The sequence below is a fragment of the Myotis nattereri genome (assembly GCF_964212035.1).
Source record: "Myotis nattereri genome assembly, chromosome: 7".
NCBI classification, from domain to species: Eukaryota; Metazoa; Chordata; class Mammalia; order Chiroptera; family Vespertilionidae; genus Myotis; species Myotis nattereri.
Genome location: NC_138082.1, coordinates 32056657 through 32075451, shown reverse-complemented (window position 1 = coordinate 32075451; position 18795 = coordinate 32056657). Strand labels below are relative to the sequence as shown.

Sequence of the window (18795 nt, the reverse complement as noted above, 5' to 3'; positions counted from 1 at the left end):
CTCTATCCACTGAGCCAAACCAGTTAGGGCTCCATTTTATTTCTTACAAGTGCATGTGAAGCAACAATTATCTCTAAGTAAATTTTATTAAAACACACATCCATGTGTATTTTAATTAAAACCCTGCTCTTACATACTTTACATTTTATAGATCATGAACAAATATATACAGTGCCAGGTAGTGATAGATGCTATGAAGAAGAATGAAGCAGGTTAAGGGTCCTGAGAGTGGGAAGGAGTTATTACATTGGTCACTTGGTTAAACACTATCATGAAACTGACACTAATACAGTCAATAACCAATTTCAAGTTATTAGCAAAGATTTCAAAAGCAGAAATGAAGAATCAACAAATGTCCTTTACAGCATTCTCTCTGCATTCTAATTCTTATTTTTTTTTAATATATTTTCATTAATTTCAGAGAGGAAGGGAGAGGGAGAGAGACACAGAAACCTACAATAGAGGTTCACTGATCGGCTGCTCCTGCATCATCCCTACTGGGGATCCAGCCCACAACCTGGTGTGTGTCCTAACTGCGATTCGAACAGTGATCTCCTGATTCATAGGTCGACACTCAAACATTGAACCACACTGGCCAAGCTCTCCCCATTCTAATTTAATTTATGCATCATACAAATCTTTTAAGGAATTAGTTTATAACATGGCACTACTTCTCAGACATTTTTTAATAGTTTTTTTATCATTTATATCAACTTCACTTCAGTGAAATATTAAAGCAGTCTTCCAAAATTGCTCCAATTACCTTTTTATGGCAAGAAGACTGGAATATAGAGAAGGTAAGTAATTCACCTGCCTAATAAATCAGCTGGGATGCCAGAAATGAGGGGGGTCTTACGCATTTTTTTACATCCCTATCAAATTAGCATGACATTCTGCCCTGTATTCAAATTATTTTCATTGGACTTCCCTTCCCCTCACTGAAATAGTAAAGCACTATGGGAGGAGCCTATAAAAATGCCTTCTATACATAGAAAGCAAGCCTATAGCATGAAAATTAACATTAATCACCACCATCTTACAAAATCTGGAGGTAATGGCAGGCACTTCTGAATTAAAGTAGAACAAAACCACCTACCCTGAATTTCTCCCTGAGGATCTTTGTAATACCACTTCTGCATTGCTTCGTGCATTGATGGACCCGAGACACCCTTAGCTCTGTGCTCTTGCAGTTTTGATGCCAGTCTCTCATCATCTAGTGCACTGTCTTGGAGATAAGCCACCATCTTCTCAGCTTGCTAACAGAAAAACAAAAAATGGAAAGAAAAGATCCTAAATTAATACTTGTGCACATAAAAAATGCCTACCTTTTTTGGAGTACTTGATCTGTGAAAGACATTATGCAAGGAACACAGCAGGCAATGATTTAATTTTTACAACAATGCCATGAAAACAGGTACTATCCCCCATTTCACAAAGGGCAAGTCTTATTCAGGGTCTCAAAATTATTAAGCAAGCCAAAGATTAGGAGCAGGTGATCAATGATTCTCTCTCATCCACGAACTGATAGGGATCAAAGCCAAGGCTTCTAATCAACACACTAATAATAATACTTTTTAAAATTTATAAGCTACTGTTAAATGCTATATTGTATAAACTAAACCTGTAAATACGTGCATGTTAACAGAACAAAAGGCTCCATTAGTACAATTACCAATAAAATCTTTTGCAGGTTTTACTAAGACACTGCCCCCTTTCTTATTTTCTTCAACACTGCTTGTCACTAACCACCCCACCCTGGAGGAAAGAGAAATTCTTCTGCAGAAAGCAGGCTATTATTTACTTTGCATGTAAACAATGGTATTTACAATCTTGGGAAAATCTAGAAACATGATTAAGATAATATCCTGCGAGTTTTACTATTTTCCCTGTTATACTTTAGGCAAAATATACAGAAGACACAGTACCTACCCACAGCTGCTTGTATTCACCATTTTTGGCATTCCATTAATTTCCATTAAAGAAAAAAGAAAAGCAAACAGCTAAAGGCAACCTCAGAAGAGCAAAAAATAACCTGACATAATGACTACTACATAGCAGAAACTTATAAGCATGAAATGATTTGAAAGAAATTTTTCATACAAATAAATACTAGAAATACAAACAACTTTTCCAGTACATAAAATCTGGTGCACAAAAGTCCCATTTTTGATTATTCATTAATGCTTTCTAGTATTTACAGCAGTTGGAGAAAAAAAGAATTACATGATTTTTACCTGTTCCAAATGCTTGAGACCCTCTTCATCATCTGGCTCTGTGGAAACACTGCCCATACCAGGAGCACCTACGACCTGCGTTTCACCTGGCCGGAGGGCAGCACTAGGATTAGGAAGAGGTGGTGGAAGTATGAGGAGAGGAGAGGCTGTGTCTGAAGGAATCTGAGGGAGGGGCTGCTGGACATCAGGAATCATTTCTAGAGGGAAAAAGATGTAGACAGATGAAAACCCTTTAAAATATAGAGAATCTTATGAAGAATAAGTCTATATCAAGTTGAGCAGTTTGCTAAATGGGCTCAGCTACTTCTGAAGAAGTACAGCATTTCTCCCCAGAAAGACAGAAGTACCTCCCCAGAATGACAAAATATAAGGATTAAAAGGTATCCAGAAGGGCCTTCTACAGTGCCTACCTGTGTCACTAGACGCAGTGATGGCGAACCTTTTGAGCTCGGCGTGTCAGCATTTTGAAAAACCCTAACTTAACTCTGGTGTCGTGTCACATATAGAAATTTTTTGATATTTGCAACCATAGTAAAACAAAGATTTATATTTTTGATATTTTATATATTTAAATGCCATTTAACAAAGAAAAATCAACCAAAAAAATGAGTTCGCGTGTCACCTCTGACACACGTGTCATAGGTTTGCCATCACTGCACTAGAACATCTACCCACCCAATGATTGGTTATGAGTTTACCTCTTGAAAACAAACGTAGTCAGTCTAATCCCTTCTTAATATCATGTCTCAGAATGGTAGAGACAGTTAACAAAGCACTGCAAATCTTCTCAAAGATGGCTTATCTCATCACTAAAACCTTTATTAAAAATCTCTGCAATTATCTTGAATAAGTATCTTTTCAAGTCATAATTAATGTAACTCAATACATTGCATTTTGTAGGATACTGAAAAACACTTGGAGTCTACCTGTACAATGCAGGAAGTTCTTCTCAGTAAGTATAAAGACTGCAAAAGAGGTTCTATGTTGGGTCCTGTTTCTAACCTATTAGTATGCAGGCTCTTAAGAAGGAAAAGGGGGATGGAACTAATTAGAAACAATTTCAGTTTCCCCTTTGAAACCTTGTTTGTTCAATTACAGATAGCTTCTCTAAATTCCTGTTCTTCTCACTCCTTCCTTCCTTTGCCAATTTTTTCCAAAGGACAGTCCATACAAGTTGTATCCACTTCACCACCACCTACACCTGCTACACTGTGACTTGCACTCCCACCCCTCCAGTAAAGCTTCTCTTCCAAAGATAGGCAGTGACATAAAGTCCCCAAATCCAGTATTTTCCTCATCCTCATCACCCAATCTCTTAGTAGTGTCTGACATTATCTACCCTATTCTAAGCTGAAAACGTTCTCCTTCCTTCATTTTCCTGCACTCTACACTTGCCTCTGAAGACTTTTCTCTGGCTCCTCTTTATCCTCTAAAAATCGCAATTACAGCTGGGAAAAAAAACACAAACTGAAATTACCCAAAGTTCTGTTCTCTACTTTTCTTTTCACCCCTAACAAGTATATGTAATGTTTATATTTTAATTCTCTGGCCCTAAATTCTTCCTATCTTTGCAGTCCCTTACTCAACTGCTCTCTGGCCATCTCTACCCTTTTCTCATTAACACCTCAGAATCAATATTCAAAATTAATTTATCCTCTCCCCTTCCAAATGTGCTCCTCAACTTCTCTTTTTCTATTAATGGTAGCATAATCTCTCAGACACCTCTCTCATCTTCGACTCTTCCCTTTCCCTTGCCCTGATATACAAGCAATGACTATGTCCTGCCAAATTCTACTTTGAAATCTTATCTGCCACTACCTCCTTTTACAGGTGCACTGCCTCCATCATAATGACTACTTGGGAGCCCAACAGGTCACTCTGAACCCACCTATCAAAACAATCTACCCTACATACATCTGTCAAATCCATGTTTCCCACCATTCTCCTTTCACACCTCATGCTTCACCTAAATAAAAACAGGAGCTGGTTGCTGCCCATGCCTGGACCAGCCCTGCTTCCTCGCTTTAGCTTTCACTGATTCTGAGGTGTTAATGGGAAATTAGGTACAGCTTTCACTGTACCAGAATGCCCTTTCCCAATTCATCTAGCTACATCTACCTCCAAATTCTACTTATTATTTCAAGACACTTGCTTCCTGAAGCACTGCAGGAGTTTACCAGTCATGAACTCATACAATTCTTTTTGCCCTAGATTATTAATAGTACACATAGTTTATCTCCCCTAAATCCAGAATTTCAATCTTTAATGCCTATCTATGAAGCTTTCTCAAAATACACATTTTGACCCCATCCTAAAATTTCAACATGTACAAGTCCCACAGTGCCTGATATATATAGCAGAAATTCAAATATGTGCTGAATTCATTCATTCAGCTTTGTTCTAGACCAGCCGTGGGCAAACTACGGCCTGCGGGCCAGAGCCGGCCCGTTTGAAATGAATAAAACTAAAAAAAAAAAAAAAGACCGTATCCTTTTATGTAATGATGTTTACTTTGAATTTATATTAGTTCACACAAACACTCCATCCATGCTTTTGTTCCGGCCCTCCGGTCCAGTTTAAGAACCCATTGTGGCCCTCGAGTCAAAAAGTTTGCCCACCCCTGTTCTAGACACTAAAAGGAAATCCTTGGTTCAAGCCCTCAAAATATTAGTTTATTGAGCAAAAAAAAGACAAACAGATCTTTATAATACTGTATTGCTATTTTGGAAATGTTGTTTAAGAAACAAGGCACCTAACCTAGCTTGGAAAGATGAGGTGGGAGAGTGTGTCAGATTCAGAGAACAGCACGTGCTAAGGCACAAAGCAAGAGAACACAGCACATTTCAGAACCTAACAGGCTGTGAAGCTGGTGAATAGAGTACAAAGGAGACACAGACTGGTGCTAAAACTGCATGAAGGGAAGCAGAATCCCAATCGTGCAAGATATCATAGGCCACATTGAAAGGTGTGAATTTTTTGCCCAGCTGGTGTTGCCCAGTGGTTAAACGTTGACCCATGAACCAAGAGTTCTCCAGTCTGATTCCCAGTCAGGGCACATGCCCAGGTTTCAGTCTCAATCCCCAGCAGGGGGCAAGCAGAAGACAGCTAATAAATGATGTTTCTCTCACCAATGTTTCTATCCCTCCCCCATACTCTCTCCTTAAAAATCAATAAAAACCTATTTAAAATTTAAAAAAAGGTGTGTATCTTTATGGTGAATGAATCAATCAACCCTTCAACACCAGGCCTTACAATGTCATTTTTTAATATGTACAAGAAACATGGAAATATTAATATTGCTTACTAAGGTATATGAGCAACTTAAAATCTACACTAATAAAAGAGAAAAATGGTAATTGGCGTACGGCGATACCTTTTTCATTGGCTAATCAGGGCTATATGCAAATTAACTGCCAACTAAGATTGGCAGTTAACTGCCAACTAAGATTGGCAGTTAACTGCCAACTAAGATTGGCAGTTAACTGCCAACAAGATGGCGGCTAATTTGCATATGTAGGCACAATGCAGGGAGGCGAAAGGGAAAGCAGGAAGAAGCCCCCTGCCACTGACAGTGATCAGAAACCCAGGGGGGAGCTAAGAGCTGGGGGCAGGGCAAAGGCGGCACTTGGGCCGCCTTTGCCCTGCCCCCCGGCCATGATCGGAGAATCAGGTGCCTTTGCCGCCCTGGCCAGTGATAGCAGGAAGTAGGGGTGGAGCCAACGATGGGAGGTGGGCACGGTCAAAGCTGGCAGTCCCAGGAGCTAGGGGTCCCTTGCCTGGGCCCAAAGCGAAGCCCACGATCGCGGCGCCCCCCGCTGCCACTGCAGGTCCCTGCTGCCTGGGCCGGACGCCTAGGCCAGAGGCGTTAGGCCTGGGCAGGGGCGGAGCCTGCAACCGCGGGGAGCTGGGGGTCCCCTGCCCAGGACTGACACCTCTGCCGGAGGCCTCAGGCCTGGGCAAGGGGCCGATCCGGTGACTGGTGATCGGAGGGTGATGAGGGTCAACTCCTCTGGCTGAGGCATCAGGCCTGGGGGGGGGGGGGGGGGGGGGCGGGGCGGAGCCGGGGATTGGGGGGATATGATGGTCCCCTTGCCCAGGCCTGAAGCCTGGGTCAGAGGCGTCAGGCTTGGGCGGGGGGTGGAGCAAGCGATCAGAGGGAGATGGGGGTCCCCTGCCCAGGCATGATTCCTGGGCCAGAGGCCTCAGGCCTGGGCGGGGGCCAGAGCCAGTGATCGGGGGGAGATGGGGGTCCCTTGTCCAAGCCTGACACCTCTGGCGGAGGCGTCAGGCCTGGGCAAGGGGCCGATCAGGCGATCGGAGGGTGATGGGGGTCAACGCCTGAGGGCTCCCAGTATGTGAGAGGGGGCAGGCTGGGCTGAGGGACTCTCCCCTCCCCCCCCTTTCACACCCAGTGCACGAATTTCGTGCACCGGGCCCCTAGTCAATATAATAACACTGGAGGAGATATACTTTAAGCTTATTCTATAGCAAAATTGATGGGAATCCCACAGATTCATGAATGTTCTTTCTGGCCTCTTTTGGAACAATGGCAATTTGGTATGTCAACTAGAAACACACATAGCCTTTACATGAAAGGAAGGTACCTGTCTGATATCAGAATCAAACTACTGCAGAGGACCACAAACCCAGTTTGCTCAACTGATACCAGGGTGGCTATGTCAATAACATCCTAGGAAGTGAGACTCTGGAGCTCCACCCTTGCTTCCTCTAACTGCATTTTGATAAATTCTGGGATGGACACGTGGGAAGCGGAGTTCTACTAGGTTTACCAGTAAAATAATGTGTTCTAATTATCTACCATTGGAAGCAGTTCTAGGAGGCATAAGCAGTAACCTATCTTACCAGTCAGTGATAAAGTCCCTACTTTAAAGCAAAATCTTACTTTAGCTTAATGACTCTCACAAATACATACCATCCCCTCTGCTGGGCATTTTGGTTGGCAGGCTATTTTCCGTCCGACTCTCTTCTTCAGTTTTTTCCGTCTGCTCAGTTTTGGGTTCCTCTTTTTTCTCAAACTGTGATGCTTCCTGAGGTGGATGATCTGAAGGAGTACCTGGTCTAGCAGATGATGTTAAGATTTGAGGTGTTTCCTCACTAGCTTCTGTAACATGAAGTAATCTTAAATTAACAACTTAGGAAACTTCTGGTTTGACAGATAAAAAGGTAAAGACAAAACTGCACCTTACCAACTCCTATTCTCTCTGTCTTCTCTCCCTCTTTCTTATTTGCCTTATCAGGTTCTTTGGCTTCTTCATTATGGCTACCCTCAGAGTCAGAGCACTCCTCCCCTTCCTCTACAGGCCGGAAGTCCATCTCCTGCTCTTCTGGAATAGGCTCTTTCTGTACTTTCTGTAGCAAAAAAATAAAGCCAAAGGTTAACAGCATATTTGGATTTGGTAGAAGGTCAGTGCCTGTCATGACATTTAAACCAACTTCTTACCTTTAGAGAGAGGAATGCTCCAGAGGAGTCAAATGTGCCCATTTCTTCCTCGGCGTCCTCTAAGCACCATTCAGGCAAGCTGTCCCTGTCATCGTCAATGCTGCCACTGCCAGTGCGCACCCTTCGGTAACCCCGTTCTTCATCCCGATCTCGAAAATCAAACTCAAACCTTCGCCGTCGTTCCATGTGTTCCCGCCAGCCTGCAGAACGAGGGCCATCTGGGATCAGGAGGAGGACACAAACCTTAGAAAAGTTTTGTGACAGTATTGGAAAAAGAAAATAATAGATAGGAAATAAAGGAGAAAACTACAACTAAAAGCAAATTCAAATACATCAACCTACTAAACAGAAAACTAGGCAAACTACATGAAGTTCAGAGCTCAGCACATGTAGTTATCTTCATTAAGTACCAAGCCACAACAGACTCTAAAGCTTTTAAAGATACATTTAAAACAAATAACTTTTAAAGGACGCTTTATTCAAAGTATAAACTTTTAATGAGCTTTAGGTATCTGACTGAAATGTTGATTAACCTACTCCTTGGTCAGACTTAGCACTGCATATTTTTCCATACTGAAGTCCATGCCTTCCTTCTGGCAAGTCTGTGAAGCATTTTCTTTATTTTCCTGAAAGTATCGTTCTTTATGAATAAGACCAGCTCCCTATGACAATTCGCATCAAAATCATCATGCCTACCTACTAGTGCCAACATCCCATTTGTAATTCTGATACCCAACAAAAAGTCATGGAATTACAGCACTGGCAGCTTTCATAGAGATTTGATATAGCCTACTATCATAATTTTATAATTTAAAAAAACTTCTGACAGAAGTAACTTGCAAATGGAAAAGCAGAACTAGAATCCAATTCTGCATCCTCTACTGCTTTTCCACAATAACATGCTTACTTTCCTTTCCCTTCTCTCATCTCTTCACTCTCCCTAGGGAGTTATTTCCGTATAATATCCCCAGGGACATTCCTAAATCCACCCTAGCATACTGTTTATTGCATCCACTGTCCTGCAGAAAAAGAATGCCTAAAAATAAAATATCCTAGTTGAAATATATTTTTCTAAAAAAGAATGGGAAACCTTGGTAAAGTCTGACAAACCTGAGTCTAAGAGAGTTAAAGAAAAAGGGGGGGGGGGGGGCAGTTTTTAACATATTAGAATTTTCTATCCTTGACTGCTTTCTCCGTGGGAAATACACACAAAAATGAGGCCAAAGCAAAATGTTCTTACCATTGAGGTTCAATTTGCTAAACCTAGCAATCTAAACCTCAAATTGAAAACCAAAGGGCAAAATGTTAACATGCCAAATACGGGTAGCATTCTGTAAGCCACTCACAAAATGGTAAGACGACATTATTCCACATTCCCCACCCTTTACTTACAACAAAACACTATTTACGACCTTCTATGAAAATGAAGGAATTTTATACCCAGATCACTTAAATGTAAACCTAGAGTCATTGCTCAGAAAATGTGTTCATGATCAAATGCTGGTTTTCAGAGTGCACTGTCTACTGCTGTCATTTCTAAACTGTCTGTAAATATGCACTATGATAGGAATAAATCCTTCTAGGCCTCTGGCTCACATTTTCCTCTTACTGTGTTTCCTAAGTTCAGCTCTCAGAGTGAATGCTTAGCTGGCCTAATGCCCCATCTCCACACGTATCCAGTTGTGCACCCTAATTTAATAAAACTAGATTCCATAACATGGTGGTCTTATCAACAGTAAAAAAAAATAACATTTTATTCATGAAAGTTAATATAGCAGATAAGGTACAGCTATGGCTTAAGGCTAACCACTGCTTTTAAGACCTTACGTTAGAACTAATTTATAGTATTTTCACAAGATAAAATAAATCAAAATCATTATATTTAAAATTTTAATCAAATCTTAATGAAAGATTAACTAAAATCCAAGAAATGTTAAGAGTAACTTACAATTGATATAATCAGATTTAATATGCTGGTTTGAAAAAGTGATACTATTCATTTTTTTAAATGCATATTTAGAGTGGTTGTTTTGTTTGTGTGCCCCAAATCTTTATCTTCCCCAAACTATATTTAAAAAATATTAAACAAATAATAATAAAAATTTAAAAATAAAAAAATATAAAAAATTTTGGAAAACTGTCAAGTTAATTACAAATAAAACTAATGTGAAAGTCAAATATTGAGAAAGATTTAGAAAAAGAATATATATTCAAAATCTAAGTTACTGGTTGAGGAGGTTTGACAGTAGAATATAACACTAAAATTTTACTTTGTTCAACTCCCTTTAATAGAATCAACATCATTCTTTTGAGCTCAGAATCACTGTTCATCTTCCAAAACATTCACCTTGTTTGTTTTTGATCAGCTGGAATTTTTCTTCTCGCTCAGCCCAGATCCTGTTCATTCTCACTGAATGCTTGTTGGGAACATAGTCTACAAACCCTCTGCTAACAGGCAAGCTCAGCACAAAATGCAGATATGCCCTGAAGAGAACAGTAACATTTGGTTGCCCAGGACACAGACTGGTGAGAAGTGCCTAGAAAACTATGATGTAAACAATGCCCACTGATGACAGAAAACGCACCCAAGAGGAAGTGATGAAGAGCTGGGGTATAGCATCCCAACTTTATCCAAAGATTGACTTCATCAAGTTTCTACCTACCCACACAAGTCCATAAAGCATTCTAAATGCCTGTTAGAATATTTACTTAGACCAAGATTAGTGATTTTGCTACTTGATTTTAAAAAGTAAATGGAAACAGTTTACATTATTATAATGTCCTCTATTAAAGGTAAACTCTCTTGGCATGTGGTTGATAGATAAAAATATTAATAGAATATTATGCACGTGAAATTCAAAAGACAAGTACACGGTCTTTGTATGCTTCAGTTCTGCATGACCCCACGATTCAAGCTACAGTGGCATCTGATTATCATGAGGTGTGGAATCAGCACTTTGGCAGGGGATGAACTCTGACACAAAGCACCAGTGTCTTCAGTTGCCAGCATATCTAATGTCAGGGAAGAACAGTTGGAAGCATTCTTAGGAGTCAAACAGAAGAACTTATAAAACCACTAATCACTACTATTCTCTCTCCTTTTTTTAAAATTAGAGGGACAAAAGAATGAACTTTTATGTTTTTGACCTGGGTTTAAAGTTTATTCTTCAAATAAGCACAAACACATTTTCAGGACAAAAAAATTTGAAAGAATAAATCCTTTCTTGCACAGGGAGGAAAAAAAAAATTGTAGGGGGAGCACATGTCCCTAATTATACATTTATTAAGTTTTGAAGCATGATGAAAAAGGTCTGAGAGATTTAGAGTTAGACAGAACCAAATGAAACCATCTCTCAGTTGTGCAGTTAAGGGCAATGCTTCCTGTGAAACCACATTATTTGCCCCAGAAAAATAAGAGTGATTTTAATCAAATAAATAGATCTGGAGTATTTTTATGTTGAAATCTTTTGTAATACTAAGACTGAGTATGATGACATAAATAATGACTCCATTTTTTTTTTTTAACCAGTTTATCTTTTCCACTTATTACCTAACAATTTCCACCAAATACTCAACAGAATTCTTACCAGGACTATGAGGCCGCCACCTCTCTCCATCCCTTCTTGATCCAGCTAATCGCCAACCTCCATCTTCATCTTCTCCATTTTGTTCTTCTCTAAAAATACGCCAATTGTCACTTTCTGATCGTATAAATTCATGCTTCCTCCCCACTGATGTTGGTCCACCTTCCTCAAAGTTTGGTCTCCCTGTAAAGAAAATAAACATGAGCCTTAACCAGCGAGAATTTTGAAAACAGACTTGACTGCTCAAATAAAGCTTTTCTGCAAAAGTGTCCATTTCAATGTTTAGGCAGTGTAAATAAAATAACTGATATATGCATAGATTATTAGACACATTTCTTAAAGCTGAATGTTCATAGACAGTGCAAGTATTTTTTTTAAATATATTTTTATTGATTTGAGAGAGGAAGGAGAGGGAGAGAGAGATAGAAACATCCATGATAGGAGAGAATCATGGACTGGTTGCCTCTTGCAAGTCCCCCACGGGGGATCGAGCCCACAACCGAGGCATGTGCCCTTGACCGGAATTGAACCTGGGACCTTTCAGTTCGCAGGCCGACACTCTAGCCACTGAACCAAACTGGCTAGGGCATTTCTTAAACAAAAATAGATACATTAAAAAGAAGGGTATGCAATGAAAAGTAAATCAACCTTCCCCTACATGAGACCCGCCCCCCTCAAGTTTCTTATAAAGTGTTCCCCAAACTGTCCACAGCTATACTTATGCACATATATACAGATCCCTCATTCACACTACATACCACCACCCTCAGAATGTTATGCATGTAACCAATGGACATAAGACACTGGGGGGTAGGGGAGGCCAGGGGATTGTCAAGGGCGGGGGGGAAAAAAGGAGACATATGTAATACTCTTTGTAATACTTTAAGCAAAAAAATAAATAAATAAATAAATAAATAAATAAATAAATAAATAAATAAAATAAAAATAAAAAAAGAATGTTATGCATGTTGTCTTATACCTTTGCTGTTTGCACTTAATCATGTATCTGGGCAATCCTTCCTTAACCAGCACATAGGTGCTCTTTTTAAGTCATATAATATTTTAAATTATATGCTATAACTTAATCTAATCAACTTCTACTGGTGATTCTGCCCAAACAAGATAACTGTAAATGTCCAAAACAGACTGTAAACTCAAAAAAGTAGAGCCTATGAGCTATATATAATATTTCATTTATTCTAGCACCTAATACATTACAGACATACAACAAATTGCTTTTGAACAGAATTCAAAGCTAAGTTATGTCTAACCTGATGCAACTCAAGAGCTACATTAAGGATAAAAGACAATACTAAGTAAACTATTTGTTTATTTTCTCTTTAGTTTCCATTGCCCTAGGAGCAGTATCAGTGAAGAAATTGCTTCGGCATATGTCTGAGATATTGCTGCCTGTGGATTCCTCTAGTATTTTTATGGTTTCCCATTTTATGTTTAAGTCCTTTATCCATTCTGAATTTATTTTTATGTATGGTGTAAGTTGGTGGTCTAGTTTCATTTTTTTGCACATGTCTGTCCAATTTTCCCAACACCATTTATTGAAGAGGGTGTCTTGACTCCATTGTATGTTCATGACTCCTTTGTCGAATATTAATTGAGTATAGTGGTTTGGGTCTATTTCTGGGTTCTCTATTCTATTCCAATGATCTATATCTGTTCTTGTGCCAGTGCCAGGTTGTTTTGAGAACAGTGGCTTTGTAATACAGCTTGATATCTGGTACTGAAATCCCACCTACTTTGTTCTTCTTTCTCAGGATTGCTGCAGCTATTCGGGGTCTTTTTTAATTCCAGATGAATTTTTGGAAAGTTTGTTCTAGGTCTGTGAAATATGCCATTGGTATTTTAATGGGGAGTGCATTGAACCTATAGATTGCTTTGGTTAGTATGGATATCTTAATGATGTTGATTCTACCAATCCATGAACACGGTATGTTCTTCCATCTGTTTATGTCTTCCTCCTGATCTCACTCATTTATGGAATATAATGAACAACATAAACTGATGAACAAAGATCCAGAGACAGAGAAGCATCAATCAGACTGTCAAACCTCAGAGGGAAGGTAGGGGAGGGCGGGGGTAAGAAAGAGAGATCAACCAAAGGACTTATATGCAAGCATATAGGCCTAACCAATGGACACAGACAACAGGGGGGTGAGGGCATGAGTGAGAGGGGATGGGGGGAATGTGGGAATAAGGACACATATGTAATAACTTAATCAATAAAAAAAAATACTAAGTAAACTAAATTGGTACTTTCAAAGAACAAGACAATTCTAAATCGTGCAAATTCTTTAGCACCATCCCACGTGCACTAACATATATAATTCACAACAGATTACATAAAATCTGAAATTTAGTTGAAAATCCAGAACATACACAGATGTCCTCAGTTTACAACAATAAGAGTTACATATTCTCTCAGTGACAACCTCAATTCTTTTCACTGAACCATACTAAAAGGGGGTTGGGGGGGACTGTACAGTGGCCTCTGAAAATGAAGAAATTTCATTTTTTGGTCATCCTCTTATAGTTCATTCACATTAAGATTCAACATCCTATTTGCCCAAATGGTTGTTAGGTTTTTATCAGATATTAAACACTTAAGATTATTTTAAAGGATAAAATAACTTGGAATGGGGGTACAATTATTTGCTGAGCAAAACCTTACCAACTGAGCCATATAGCCAGGGCTTGTGTATATATGTGTTTTACTTTTTTAAAACTATTTCTTCTCCAAAACAGCTGTAAAATGGTATGCTAATTTGGCTCGAATATGAATTTTTCGTATTATTTACTGACTTTATTTCCTTTTATGTGAATTGTTTGCACTTTTTTCTAAACTAACAGCTTCTTTACCTTTGTAACTGTCAAGTCCTACATATACTTTTCATATTAGTATCTAGGAATAAGAAAAATATAAAGACAGAATAGGTTTAAAAAAAAAGTAGGGAAACAACAGAAAGAAAAAAATTCTAGCTTTTCTACTTACTGTAAACTATCTTGTAGTTCTCAACCTGTAGGGAAACCTGTATCACATAAAGTTTAATGATTACTTATGCCATTTCTTGTACCAAATGGATTGAGAGGGAAATTTTGAAGCATGCTACCAAAAAAAAAAAAAAAAGGAGATCTTGGAGTTACTAGAACTGATTTTATTTTATTTTTTTAATCAGAGAGGAAGGGAGAGGGAGAGAAAGATAGAAACATCAATAATGAGAGAATCATTGATCGGCTGCCTCCTGCACGTCCCCCTCTATCCCCACTGGGGATCGAGCCTGCAACCTGGGCATGTGCCCTTGACTAGAATCGAACCCGTGACCTTTCAGTCCGCAGGCCGATGCTCTACCCACTGAACCAAACCAGCTAGGCTAGACCTGATTTTAAATTCTGACTCTAATTCTGATCTCTACACCTTGAGTAAAGAAGACCCAACTCCTAATTTGAAAGAGGGTCTGTATGCTCAAGTGTCTCAGTGAAACCACCTGATTTTATATAAACACTAGCCCAATCTGGTTAGAAAAATTCTATAACAAAGGAATTCAGATTTTGTTATAGAGTGCCTGTTTCCACAAAGTAATTCCTAAAAACTGTATTACACTTTTTGGTATATCAAATATTACATAAGGACTAAAAGCAATAGAAAGATATACGTGACAACTTTTCTGGTAAACAAAGGAAAACCAGAATAATATAATTCTGACATGCCAAACCAACCCCACATGTAAGTGCAAGGTAGGTGGATTTCCACCTTCAGGGATCACTGTCATTTTCAAAAGAGAAGGGTGAAAAAGATTCAAGAATTTTTAAATGGACTCTACTTATCTCCTCCCCCTATCTTTTTATTAAAAAAAAAAACTTATTGAATTATAACATTCTTATCAAAAAGTACACACATCATAAATGTACAACTGAAAGAGTTTTAATAAAGCAAATATATCCACATAACTGCCACCTAAGATTTAAAAAAGCAAAAGAATACCAGGATCTCTCAAAAGTCTTCATGTCCTCCCAATCATCCCAGTCAGCTCTTCCCAAATTAAGTACTAGCTTGATTTCTATACCCAAAGATTAATTTGCCTGTTTTTAAACATTTTTATAAAAATAGAATACTCGTTAATGTCTAGCTTCTTTCATTGGACATTAAGAGAGATTCATCCACATTGTTACAGACAACAGAAGCTTATTCTTTTGTACTGTTGTATAGGATCTCACTGTATAAATAGACCACAATATATTATTCTTCTGAACTGCTGGTTTAGGTTGTTTCTAGTTTTTTGCTATTATGAATTGTGCTATTATGAACATTTGTGGATATTAAATTTGATGAGCATATGTTTGCATTCTGTTGGTATTTACCTAGTAGTGAAATTGCCGTGTCATAGGTATATTCAACTTTAGTAAGTAGTACCAAATATTTTCCCAGAGAAATAGTATACTTTACCATTTTTTTGTGTTTTACTTAAACCTCCATAAACATTAATATGAGTACCTTCTCTGTGGACAAACACAACTGAAGACATAGGACTGAAAATAAAGAGACTTAGACATAGCACCTAGCGTATAGGTCTACAGTTCAAGAACACATAGTAAATAAATGACTTGATACATTACAGTTTACAAAATACATTGATGTGTCTTATATGATCCTTATAAGTAAACACGAGAGTTAAGTCAAACACTGTCATCTCTATTATTCCTATTAGGAAAGGATACCTGTAGGGAAGTTTCCCAAAGTCACATAGCTGAGTAGTGACCAAATCAGAAATAGAACATAGGTGTCAAACTCCTAACCCAGGGTTTACTCACAAGTTAAATCCATCAGAAGCAGCCAGAAATTCTAGAAAAACTAAAGTAGAAAGAGAAATATCTTGGATCTAAATCTAATAAACTCTACAAGGGCAATAAACATACCATGCATGGAACAACATGGGGAGAGACAACATCTCTAAAAGGGGGAAGATGAAACTAAACTTATTAAATGTTCTAGCAGAAATAATATATACCTCTGAAAAAAGTATTAAGACCAATTTACTCAATGTAAAAACTTCACTCTAGAAATTAATTTGAAAGGAAAAAATAATTTCAAGCACTATCTAATAAAATACACTTTCCAGTCTGGCTGGTGTGGCTCAAGCAGTTGAGCGTCAACCCAGGAACAAAGAGGACACCAGTTCGATTCCCAATCAGGACACATGCCCGGGTTTGCGGGCTCGATACCCAGTAGGGGACATGCAGGAGGCAGTTGATCGATGATATTTCTCTCTCATTGATATTTCTATCTCTCTCTAACTTCTTTCATTGGACATTAAGAGAGATTCCTTCTCCCTTCCTATCTCTCTAAAAATCAATAAAAACATATTTTAAGAAATTAAAATATACTTTCCAATTATTGCTAATGCAACTAAAAATTACACTGTATACAAAAATTGATCTAAAACATTAAAATAAATCCTTTATAACCTAAATGATTACAACAGACTTGTACTTGTGAACATCTGTATAATTTGAGTTAAAAAAATATTTGTACAGGGGTGGGCAAAAGTAAGGATGGAAAAAAACATGCAGGTTATGATTATTACAATAGCTTTGTTAACTCTGTTTTGTGTACTCACAATGATAAACCTACTTTTGCCCACCCTGCATATTACCGATATAATTTTAAATTAAGGATAAATATTAAAGTTATTCATGGGCAACTTAGAAGATTAATATCTAAAGTTCCTTTCATGTCTAAATTATTCTAGGATTCCATACTGACCATGGCTAAAATGAGTGAGGGGCACCAACATGGCCTTTCTTAGCATTTAAAATCAAAGTCTTCCTCCTTTTATAACATCAGCATTATGACAAAATTGAGTAACCAAATATTTTAGTTGACTTCTTTTAAAAATCTTAACAGATTAACTTGTAAACAAGATGATTTTAAAGTAAACGCAATTGAATAATTTGAAAATTAACGCCAGCACCAAATATTTCTAAGCTAGTCAATAAATGAGCTCGGGGGCTATGAATCCTTGAACTGAAAGCACATATGCACTGGCATATTTTTTCTTTTTTTCAGGGAAAAGGGTCTAAGGCAGCGGTTCTCAACCTATGGGTCGCGACCCCTTTGGGGTCAAACGACCCTTTCACAGGGGTCACCTGAGACCATCGGAAAACACATATATAATTACATATTGTTTTTGTGATTAATCACTATGCTTTAATTATGTTCAATTTGTAACAATGAAATTGGGGGACACCACAACATGAGGAACTGATTAAAGGGTTGCGGCATTAGGAAGGTTGAGAACCACTGGTCTAAGGTTTTTGTCAGAGTCATAAGGGTATCTGTGACTTCCAAAAGGTAAACACAAATTTAAAATGTATATTTTTCTATTCAACATAACAAACACGACCATTTTTGTGAGCAAACTATATTGTGTAACATGTTTGTTCTTACATCACAGTAATTCAAGATGTATAAAAGGTGCTAAAATACAAAGGTACTTCATTTCTAAATAGTTTCCTCAATGGCAATGAATACTTGTTTCTGTCTTAAAGTATTACTTCTCAACAGGATTCTTCTAAAAATAAAATTAAATTAAAACACACTATTGGTTTTAGTCTGGTCTAATTGAGTGGACTTCCTAAGGAGAAAGAGCAGTAAAAGGGCACCTGTGTGCATGTTTGACACACAGCCAAACATGGTGTTTATGGAAAACTTCAGATGGAGCAAGGAGGCTCCCAGCCAACAAAATCTACAGCTGTGAGACTTGGAACTTACAAGTGCCCAAACTCCAAAAGCAAAAGTGGAATTATGGGACAGACTTTGAAGCTTGTTTATGTGCAAATTTTTCTAGCGAGTATTGTATTCCTCTATTCAGATATATATTCTCTGATCAACACTAAAAATATTTTCTAATGCTAGAGAAACAGTAAAAGGGAATCCCATCCAGTTATTAGTATCTACTTTTTCCCCCCCCGCAATTATTTGCAAACAAAACTCATGGTGGCTAGAATGGAGTAGGTTAAATTCTATATCCAGAGATTTGCAACTTTTTTCCCATCTTAACCCCCGAAAGGAAACAATCTGCTTCTCTGGTTAGCATGAGTCCTGAAAACACAGCAACTCCTGGCTAGAAGGAAGAAACAAGAGGGGCTGCTGCATATCAGAATCTCTTTGAAAAGGCATCTCATGTGGTTTGATTATGCTCCATATCCCTAAAATCTTCTTGCTCAGTCCCCTGCTGGTATACACGCAGACACTGCCTGAAATATCTGGGGAAGACGATCAGAAGGTGAGCTCGAATGCAGAACTGGAAAGACAAGAGGCACCTTTTAAAGAAAGCTAAGTGCACTACGTAAGAAAGAACATTGGAGCCAGGGCTAAAGTTTTGAAGTTGGGAGATTATCTGCATATAGGCAGGACACTGCACTCCACTACAGTTTTTGTTGTTTTCAAGTACAAGGCGGCACAGTTTGGGATTATATACTGAATTACTGCAGGCAAAAAGAA

The 18795-nt window shown here is 38.3% G+C and overlaps 1 protein-coding gene across 1 annotated transcript in view; it reads right to left on the bottom strand.

Moving 5' to 3' along the window:
- GIGYF2 (GRB10 interacting GYF protein 2) overlaps nucleotides 1–18795 on the bottom strand; it is a 134810-nt gene that overhangs the window by 43255 nt on the left and 72760 nt on the right. The window contains exons 10-15 of the mRNA XM_081096266.1: nucleotides 11283–11462; nucleotides 7696–7913; nucleotides 7442–7604; nucleotides 7168–7356; nucleotides 2235–2431; nucleotides 1097–1256 (exon numbers count right to left, since the gene is read on the bottom strand). Of these exons, the coding sequence (XP_080952392.1) occupies nucleotides 1097–1256; nucleotides 2235–2431; nucleotides 7168–7356; nucleotides 7442–7604; nucleotides 7696–7913; nucleotides 11283–11462 (1107 nt within the window). The remainder of the gene's footprint in view (nucleotides 1–1096; nucleotides 1257–2234; nucleotides 2432–7167; nucleotides 7357–7441; nucleotides 7605–7695; nucleotides 7914–11282; nucleotides 11463–18795) is intronic.